Raw genomic sequence first — 11,046 nt, 5'->3', positions numbered from 1 at the left:
TTGCATTTATACTAACAGTATATTTTTTATTGGAAACAAGTAAACCACATTGAGAAAGGCACAGAAATTCGTTCACAAAATCGGCCAAAAATTCGTTAGCATCATGAGGTTTATGCCTACCATGATATACACCAATTATAAATGGTGATGTGTAAAGATCAATGTTTTCAATAGACGCCATAATAGGCCAAAATTGACTACCCGAACTTTTAGAAATAGGTAAGCCATCTATATTTATATTTAATTTTATATTATTACTCTTTATACATGTATTATACATTTTTATAGATCGTTCAAGACCAATAGAAATACCAAAATGTATATATTGACCACCTCCCAAAGATTTAATATTTACGGATGCATTTCGTGGTGTACTCATTAAAGTCCGAATATCATTAGGTAATTCAGAATGACCGTGTTTTTTCAAAATTTGAAGTAATTCATTTACAGTATTATGCGGAATGTTGTGTTTAATAACTAACGTTTGCAAGTCTTCATTTAAACTTTTTTCAGTAATATTACTGATATTTGTAAATTCAAGAGCATTTTCTTGTAGTTTTAATTCTTCGTCGCTTTCTGTGTTACATTGCGATTCTAGTACTTCATTTACTTGGTTTGCATCCCTTTCTAATGTATTGCTACAAGATAATACAATAGATGTTCCATAAGATATTACATTGGGTATTTCATAAGTAATTGCTGTTTCTTCTACTGCACTACTAGATGCTACATGCGGCACAGTTGATTGCAATGAAAAATAATCAGTAAAGCTGTTTAATTCGTTATTAACTATTTGATTACATCGTCTTTTAGATAAATATCGGATATTTTTAGGCATAATGAAAATATCAGGTTCCTCTAATATCAATGCTGAAAGTATATAATGTACAGTCGATATGATATGTGGATTTGCAACAAATCTAAAATATAACCTCGAATTTGTATACGTTAAGAATTATAGTTTTATATTAAATTATCTAATATATATTTAACAACTGCATAAATTAAATGTGCAGGAGACACTTTCGCTTTAATTTTATATAAATGTTTGATGAAAATTTAGTTTTAAAACAAGGATTACCTGTGATAAAAGATCTTCTTCTTCTTCTGTACTTAATGGCTCCCGCCTTCCAAAAATATATTATAATTAGAGGTCTCGATACGACCAGATCACGTCCTTATAGAGAGTGTACTAGCTCAGTCCTCAAAGCCGGCAACGCTTTCCAAAAATATACAATTAAAACCATCCGATCTGAAATGCGTCCGTCATGGTCGAGTATGATTCTTCAGAACTCGTGATAAAAAGTCGCATCTCTTCGAAAAAGTACCTCTCCTGTATTATACGCTAGGCAAGTAGCTCTAGCAGCGTTCAGTGGTCATTTTTTGCAACTCTGGGAGTATCAACAAAACGCGAAAACGAATAATATTCCAAGTCTTTCTTATAATTCATTAAAAATGAATCGAGCAAATTGGATGTGTTGTGTTATCGGATGTTTCAATAGTGAACAAAAAAATCCTGAACTATAATTTTATCGGTTTCTTGGATATTCATGGGAAGAAGAGAGAAGAAAAAAGTGGATTGTGGCAGTACGTCGTCAAATGTAAGTATACAAAAAATAATTTGTGTTGAATTTTTTTGATAAATATAAAAAGAAATTAATTAAAAAGCGATCTATTTTTATTTCTATTTGACACTATAAAAAAGTCTACACAAATTATTATTTCTATATTTACATTTGACGACGTACTGCCACAATCCACTTTTTTCTTCTCTCTTCTTCCCATGAATATCCAGGAAACCGATAAAATTGTAGTTCAGGAGATTTTTTCGTTTACTATTGAAACATCCGACAACACAACACATCTGATTAAAGAACAATTAAAGAAATATGCAAAAGGTCGCCAAATTTCTTCACGCATTTCTCGTTCTATTGCACATTTCTTTTCAGCCCTAAGCATTTCAGCCATTGAACAATTCAGATTTAAATGCTCTTCTGTTATATTTTTTATGTCATATATTTTAAAAACTTTATTATTTGATGAATATTCAATAGTTCCTTCTTTTTGTTCAAAAAGTTTTGTAATTCGGCGACCTTTTGCATATTTCTTTAATTGTTCATTGGACGGTCTATTCCAAATCATTGGTGAATCTGTTTTTGATAATGTATTTTCTACATTTACATAGTATATGCAAACAGAAGCTGCATGTTTACAAAATCCTTTTCCTCCTTTGCAACTGCATTCTATATCGTTTATTATTTGATCTGAATTCAACTAAATAACAATTTATACACAAAAATTACATAAAGGATATACTTCAAAATAAATCTTATATTTTATTGTCTGTTTAATTAGTCAAATTTTTTTAATGCCGCGTTTAAATTGCATAAGGATTTCTACGTTATTTATCGAACATATTTTTATGTTACCTTTATTTTGTTATTTGATAAAAATTTTCATTTCGTTTTCTGCTTTCTACTCCCGAGGTTTCTCTTAAAACTGTTCCTAATATACGACGATAATTATTATTATTTCTTTGTATACATTAGAGAAACATGAAAACTATTAAATAGTTTTTGTCCTTTTGATGCACTTTTTTTTTTCCTAAAATTAAAACATCTAATTTAACCTCTTGAAATCCACTTCTAATTGTTACAACCATTGCTGACTATTCAACGATATATTTGAAACAAAAATCAGAATAAAACAGAATAAAACGATAGCTGAATACTAGGGTGGCGCAAGAAAAAAAAAATTTCTGAATTTTGACAAGCATACATCAAAAGTAGGTTCAGTACATGAAAAAAAGTACTCTCAATTTTTTTTAGATTTTTCGGACAATATTTAGAGGTCGCTGTTTTTGTTTAAAGGTCGTTTGATGTAATAAATGACAATGAATTGATATAGTACGTACTGTATACGATAAATGATAACTGATTATTTTTTTTTATAAAATAGACATTCTCACGTACATTTTGAGAGGTCGTGAACCTATTTTGGTCCAGTAGAATAAAAGATATGATTTTTGAAATTTTATTTTTTAACACTTTTGATTAATAATATGTCTGTACTTTATCTAAAAAAAATCTAACAATATGTTACTATTTTTTTTCAAACAATGGACATTTTAGCGAACATTTTGAGATGTTGTGAACCTATTTTGGTCCAGTAGAATAAAAGATATGATTTTTTAAATTTTATTTTTTAACACTTTTGATTAATAATATGTCTGTACTTTATCTAAAAAAAATCTAACAATATGTTACTATGTTTTTTCAAACAATAGACATTTTAGCGAACATTTTGAGAGGTCGATGACCTCATTACGTTAAGTAGAACGGAAGATATAATTTTTTTTATATTATGGTGCATGCCATTTCGTAAAAGAAGTGGCTAAATGTACGTTAATAATAATGTTAATACCACACTGCTCAGTAGTACTGAAGAAGTTCATATTAGTAAATGACGTATTATAAACATATAAACAATAACACTTGTAGAATGACATTACCGTCAGTAAGCTAAGCGTCAACAACAAAACAAATGAAGTAAAATGATAATGAAAATTCTGAAAGTCGAGAATGAAATTTTCAATACTTTTTGTTATACCTACAGCGAATAACGCGCTTGATCAGCCTTACTTACATAATTACAACAACTAATATTTGCATACAAATTTGCATAATATAGTTATTCATATTAATAATACACATACATTTAGCCACTTATTTTACGAACTGACATGCACCACAAAATTAAAAAAAGGCTATGTCTATTCGCACTGCAGAGTGCCTCCATTATAGACACGACCGTGTCCGCAATGCATCCACGCCCGCATCCCTGGTGTGAGTCTAATCGAGCCACGCGTCGTGCCTATAATGGAGGCACGCTGCAGTGCGAATAGACACAGCCTTAAAAAAATTATATCTTCCGTTCTACTTAACGTAATGAGGTCATCGACCTCTCAAAATGTTCGCTAAAATGTCTATTGTTTGAAAAAACATAGTAACATATTGTTAGATTTTTTTTAGATAAAGTACAGACATATTATTAATCAAAAGTGTTAAAAAATAAAATTTAAAAAATCATATCTTTTATTCTACTGGACCAAAATAGGTTCACGATCTCTCAAAATGTTCGCTAAAATGTCTATTGTTTGAAAAAAAATAGTAACATATTGTTAGATTTTTTTTAGATAAAGTACAGACATATTATTAATCAAAAGTGTTAAAAAATAAAATTTCAAAAATCATATCTTTTATTCTACTGGACCAAAATAGGTTCACGACCTCTCAAAATGTACGTGAGAATGTCTATTTTATAAAAAAAAATAATCAGTTATCATTTATCGTATACAGTACGTACTATATCAATTCATTGTTATTTATTACATCAAACGACCTTTAAACAAAAACAGCGACCTCTAAATATTGTCCGAAAAATCTAAAAAAAATTGAGAGTACTTTTTTTCATATACTGAACCTACTTTTGATGTATGCTTGTCAAAATTCAGAAATTTTTTTTTTCTTGCGCCACCCTACTGAATACGCATATGCGCGTTTATTCTCATACTCCCATAAAATAAAAATATAAACGAGAGATGGCGCTAGTGTTCCACGTCAGAGATACTTGCTTAGCGTATTACCGAAAAAGGTTAAGAGATAGCGACTACCGACTAGAGGATGAAATATTAGATCCCTAGAAAATCAGAGATTCCCTAGAAAATCAGAGATATTAAGGAGTTTTTGCAATAACGTTTATCCTGCAGATATGGTGAACGCCAAAGACATAGAGAATTGACTGCGCGATCCGTGTGTCAAAATGGTCAACAAAAATGAGAGAGAGGGACCGTGGAAGACGGCCATCTCCCTCTCATTCTCTCTTCCATTACACCATGGAATGGAAAAAGATAGAGATGGCCGTCTTCCACGGACCCTTTCTCTCATTTTCGTCGACACATTTTGATACTACATAGATACGGGATCGCGCAGTCCATTCTCTATGTTTTTGGTGAACGCTAAATCACGTACGTTATCCTTTTCTTAATTAGGTGTGAAGAAAAAGGACTTTAGCGTTCACACCGTATTTAGGATAAACGCTATTGCAAAAACTTTCTATTAGCGATCTGTTCTTTTTCGAAGAGTTTTTAACTAGTTCTGAACTAGTGCAATGAATATATATAGAATATATATATATATATAATACGGTATATCCACATAAACTTGCATAGCCTCATAAACGCGCGGTATATGCATAAAGAATAAAATTATCTAATCGCATATATTATAAATAAAATACTTTTCTATATTTAATTTTTTTATATATTATTTGATGATAGTTAATTTAAAAAAGAAAAAAGATTACTAATTACCTTTATTAAAACACTTCCTCAGTTTTATTTCACGTTCTGCACGTATACACTGCACCAAACGGAATAACAGACCGAAGCAACGACGACGAGGTTAGAATCTCGCGTAATTCAAATTATATAGCATCAATATAATATTGACAAAACAGTTATTATATAACATGCAATAATTGCAGTTATATATTGTTTGTTTATTATAACATACACGCAACGCAATAATGCAACAGTTACACAATCCAGTTATAACGTATACATAAAGTACGGTTACATAATTATAATATAAATAGAGAGTAACATCTGTTATATTAATTGTTACTTCTACGTTATATTGTATTTATATTTGGTGTTTGCTGGGTTCATTACTGCATTTCAATATTATTATCTCCAATACTAATTGTAAGTAACACCTTTGTATATTTTATATTCGCTGATGATGGTCCAAATAATGGGATGAAACGTTTAAAATTTTTGTATCTAAGATATTTTTGTATATAAGTTACGCTCCGTTAACAGCATTTGACTTCTTATAGCCATTAATGTTATTATTATTATCCATTAATTTTTTGTATTTATAATTATGCTGAAAGAATTTATTCTATTACACCATCAATCTATCAAAGTTTTTATTACGTCATTTGCTACCTTCTACTTGGCTAATGTTTAGCATTTTAATAAATAATTACTTACTTTTTCCATCCATTTTGCAACATCTGGAATATTAAAATTTTCAATCGCTTTTGTGACATCATGAATAATGTCCGGCCACACTGTCATTAATTGCTGATTTTCTTCGTCCCTCGTTGTTTGTATCATTCGAGTTACGAAATGAGCCATTACAATTAAACGTTCTTAATTTTTTAACAACTTCTGAAGTTAGTTTGATACAAATGGTAAGCAACAATGATGACTTAATCACGTCATGAATAAAATTGTAATGAACGAATCAAGAAGATGAGACGCAATAAAATTTTCTTTTATATCCTTTATACCTTTTATACGAAGCACTTTGTATTTTACTAAATTTTGTTAATTCCTTCAGACAATAAGATAAAAAACAAAACACGAAGTAGTACTGAAGATAAATCTATTCTTTCCTTAAAAATATATACCCGATACATTGAATAACAATACATATATGAATGGTCTTTTTATGATCGATGAAATAGTCTACACTACACATTATAGTAATCTATACGACTGACATGCAAATAAAAAGATTTTAATTTAAATAACAAATTGTCATTTTGCATGTTGTTTTTTTTTCTTAAAAAAATCAATATAAACAGAACAAAGCATATTTAGTATTATATTGTATAACGAAACATTTTTTAGTACGTAAAAATTTTTATAAAGGGATATTTCAATATTTTTTACAGCGAAATATCATCGTACTCTGGAACAATGACAAAACACTTCTCGTTTTATTCTTCCCTTTTTTTTAAATTTTTTTAACGATAAAATATTAATACATAAAGTATTAAAATATCAATTTCTTCCATGTATACGATTATTTTATGACATTCTGTGATAAAGCTTCCATAATATAGTTAAGAAAAGACTATGTGGAAGTCTGCATGACATCTACTTTATATGTTCTTTTAGTAAGTTATATGTTTCTTCTTCATATGTAGAATAAGTGTTTAGCAAACCAAGGTCAGTGAAAAGCTGTTTCACACGATGTACTTTCTCTGGATCTGAATCTCCGTAACATTCCTATGTATAATTAGAAAAAAGGATTAATATACAACAGCGTTTGATGAAGCAACGCATCTAACAAACGATACTCACTTCTAATATTTTACGCTGCTCTGGAGTAACACGTTGAAGAGCTAGAACAACAAACCATGTACATTTTCCCTCTTGAATATCAGTACCATTTTTACCACAGACATCAAACTTTCCAAACCAACCCAAATAATCATCTTGGACTTGGTACAAGTTCCTTATTTTAAATAATATGGTTTTTGTTTCCCTGAACTTCTCGTGGTCTTTTATTCCAGCCTATATCAAATTACATATCATAGTGCATTATTATCAAGTAAATGAATTATCGTGTATAAGAAAACGAGATACTTACTATGTGCATAGCTGCGATTATTGGTATAACAAAAGAATAATACGAAGTTTTGTACTTAACAATGGAATTATATTGATTCATTGTAAATAAATCCAGATTAGATTTCTTGCCGAAATTAGTAGAGAACAAATCTGAATTTTGACCTATTATTGTCTTGAATCCGATCTATCAAAATATTTCTATATACAATAATTGTTCGATTAAAAAGAAAAAAAATAGTTTACACAATGTAAGCGTTGAAAGAAAAAACTTATTTTTACTCACATCGTAGAACGTTTCTAGTAGATTAACGTAATAATCTTTCTCTTTAAAATATTTTCGAATTAGATAAAACATAGCAGTTTGTAAAAGTAAACCATCATTGATTGCCGCTGGACCTATATCATTGTATCGATACCAACATGGTTTGCCTCGGCGAAGTAACGATCGGTCTTGTATATCATCGATCACGAGGATATAGGTTTGGAACTGTATAGTGATAAATGTTTTAGTATTATAAATCGTAATTGCAACAGTTAATATTTTTAATTAAAATCGCTCATCGTATATAGTGCATTTTACCTTCAATTTAAAGATACTATAAATTAAAATCTTAACTATATCTTGTATTACATTCATTTGAATTAAAAGTCATGAAACATATCGATGTCACAAAGAAAAGAAGAACAATTACCAATTCCAGACACCATGCTAAAATTCGTACAAGACGAATATTTTCTTCTGTAAGTTGATCACTTGGTGCTAGTAATTTATAAGCAATAATTAACGCAAAAGCGCGAGTTTTCTTTCCTCCTGGAACAGTATACTGTAACATCTGTATAAAGAAAATCATTAATCTATATATTTTTTTAAATTCGAGTTTTTTAAAAATATTATTTCATGTACTAATTTATAGGTTTTTTGAATTATTGAATATTTAAGATTTTTTTTCTTCAAAAAACTACCTGAAGTTGGTTTTCCCATCATTAAATTTCGATGATGATATATTTTTACAAATTTACGTACTATTCGAGACAGAGAAAAAGAGAGACAATTTTTATTAAAATTTTATATTTTAGAATTATGAAATTTGATATTACATTATGTAGCATTACTTTTACTAAAGGAATTTATCGTATAATAAATCGATCGACCCACATTGAATGAATTTTAACATATCACTGTCACACCAACATACTATCCCAGCTAGCAAGGTCACGTGATAATGACGTGAATTTTTGGTACAAATAACGTCAATTATGACATAAAAGTAACGTTATTCTGACGTATATATCACGTGATTATGTCACATCTTATTGACGTTATTTTATTACGTCAGGGAGACGTAAATATGACTAAAAAGTACTATTAGTGTCACTACTAGTGCAATAATGCAGTAGTAAATTCGTATATGCTTCGTGTAGAAATTTAAGTAAAATACCGGTCAGTTTTCCCTAATTACTGAAAAAAAAATTTTCTCTAAATTCGAGAATTAATTTTTTTTCATGATGCATCCCAAACGGTCACCCATCCGAAGTTGTACCACGACCTCGCATGCTTAACCTTGACAATCGTACGGGAACTGCTGTACTTCGATGACCCACGAATCTGTATGTCAATGTCTGTATAATTGTGATATATCTGTTCAATGGAAATATTGAAAACAGATGGTTTATGTGTTTATATGATAGTGTATGTATTAGTGTATGTATTAGTATATGTATCATTTCCGTAAGTGTAATATGCATGACATATCATTTTATCCTTGTTTTTCATCGAATATTAAAGGATAAAATGATACATCAAATAATAATACACAAATAATAACAAAAAATAATTAATTAGTAATGGTCATATATATGACGTCAATGTAACATCTAATTGACGTCATATCGGTGACGTCAACTTTTGGTATTACAAATGACGTCAAAATAACGTTCCATTAATGTCACTTGACGGTATTGTCATCAAAATCACTTCATAATCACGTCATTATCACGTGAGCTTGCTAGCTGGGATATTGGCTATAATATCTTTTATTTAATCATATTATGTATATAATATTTTAATCAATGATGACCTACTTTTTCCGCCCATTTAGCAACATCTGGATTGTTAGAATTCTCAATCTCTTTCGTGATATCATGAACAATGTCCGGCCACATTGCCATCATCTGTTGTCCTTCCTCCTCGCTGATGGTTACCCATAGCGTTTGATCCATTATAATAAAACGATCTAAAGTTTAACAAACATTAAGCCCATTCTACAATTGCGTAAACGTAGTTGTAAATGGTTGTAGTTGTACGAATTAACCAATCACAGTCGAATACGAAAAAATGTTCGACTGTGATTAGTCAATTCTTACAACTACAGCCACTTACAATTACGTTTACGCGATTGTAGAATAGGCTTTAAGAAGAATGACAGATAACGATTCCGTTACGTCATGAATAAAATTGTAATAAATTACAAGCAAGAAAAAAACGATGAAATAAAATTTTTCTTGATCAATTTATATTTTGTCTTTTGTATTAAGCGCTTTATTTCTTATTAAACTTCGTTAGATCTTTCAAAAGATAAAATGGAAAGCAAGATAGAAAAGAAAACTAAAGAGAAATCTGTTCTTTGCTTAATATGTATACCCCTCACTAGCAATACATATGTATCGTCTTTTTATGATCAACGAAACGAATCGTTAATCCTTATGATTGTCATGTAAATGTCGAAAGAATTTTTAATTTAAACGATAAATTTTGAATATTTTTTTATTAAAAGAAAATCAATATAAACAGAATGGGACACATGCAGTACTATTATACAGTTTTAGTAATTCGTTTCGTTGATCATAAAAAGACGATACATATGTATTGCTAGTCATCAGTATCGTGTATACGTATTATTTACACATAATTACGTTCAGTAATCGAGCTCAGGTGGCTTATAGAAGAAGGAAGCCAATAACGGTATTTTTCCAGAATACTTTCTTTTGGAAAAGCCTGGTGCCGCCAGGATACTTTTTTCAGAAAGCCAAGCTTGGTGATGCGGCGCCAAGATACTTTTTATATAATTATTTGAAATTAATTTTTTTACAAACAATGAAGGAATTAAACGCCTATAACGGTCAAAGCTGGATCAAAGTGCTAATAATAAGTATGAGTGAATTCTTATATACCACATATGTAGCCCCCCCTTTTTAAATGCGCGCTGATACATCAGACATATAACGCATAAATACTACAGTAGTATTATAATATCACCGAATAATACTTGATTAATTTAAATATAAGGATGATAATTTAAAATTCGTAAATACATCGGATCTCAATAATCTTATTCTTTATATTACGAAAAATATCACAAGTTGGCGTTTCGTCCCGGTTTCCACTACTGGACTCATCAGTAAGGCAATGTAATGGAAACCTACCTTAGACGCCTTGGGGAGATGTTAGAAAGAAGTTCTATATAAACAATCACTCACATAATTCGGCACTTGCGAGAATTGGAATGAGTAACTATAGACCTCTGTTGGCTAGTCGACGTAGTGATATTCTTCGTAATATTCTTAATATTTAAATATGTAATTAAAGCGCATTTTTCAGGCCGCGCGAGTTAAACTAACTA

General features: G+C 29.9%; 1 protein-coding gene across 1 annotated transcript; it reads right to left on the bottom strand.

The window, feature by feature from the left end:
• Positions 1-6,949: 6,949 nt before the first annotated feature.
• On the bottom strand, positions 6,950-9,646 carry LOC108779358 (farnesyl pyrophosphate synthase). Its single transcript, XM_018546759.1, has 6 exons — positions 9,509-9,646; positions 8,119-8,259; positions 7,710-7,913; positions 7,446-7,610; positions 7,157-7,369; positions 6,950-7,081 (listed from the first exon to the last, which is right to left on the bottom strand). Exons 1-6 carry the CDS (start codon positions 9,644-9,646, stop codon positions 6,950-6,952), a joined length of 993 nt encoding a protein of 330 aa, XP_018402261.1.
• Positions 9,647-11,046: the final 1,400 nt, after the last annotated feature.

The sequence above is a fragment of the Cyphomyrmex costatus genome, unplaced genomic scaffold (assembly GCF_001594065.2).
Source record: "Cyphomyrmex costatus isolate MS0001 unplaced genomic scaffold, Ccosl1.0 scaffold587, whole genome shotgun sequence".
Classification (NCBI taxonomy): Eukaryota; Metazoa; Arthropoda; class Insecta; order Hymenoptera; family Formicidae; genus Cyphomyrmex; species Cyphomyrmex costatus.
The sequence above is the reverse complement of the archived record's forward strand: the minus strand, read 5'-3'. Positions and strand labels throughout refer to the sequence as shown.

Excerpts from the sequence above, each read along its gene's own strand:
- LOC108779358 (XM_018546759.1), bottom strand. The coding sequence starts at position 9,646 with ATGGATCAAACGCTATGGGTAACCATCAGCGAGGAGGAAGGACAACAG. Across the intron at positions 8,260-9,508 it reads TTGCTAAATGGGCGGAAAAA|ATGTTACAGTATACTGTTCC; the intron begins GTAGGTCATCAT and ends TTCTTTATACAG. Across the intron at positions 7,370-7,445 it reads TAATCGCAGCTATGCACATA|GCTGGAATAAAAGACCACGA; the intron begins GTAAGTATCTCG and ends AATTTGATATAG.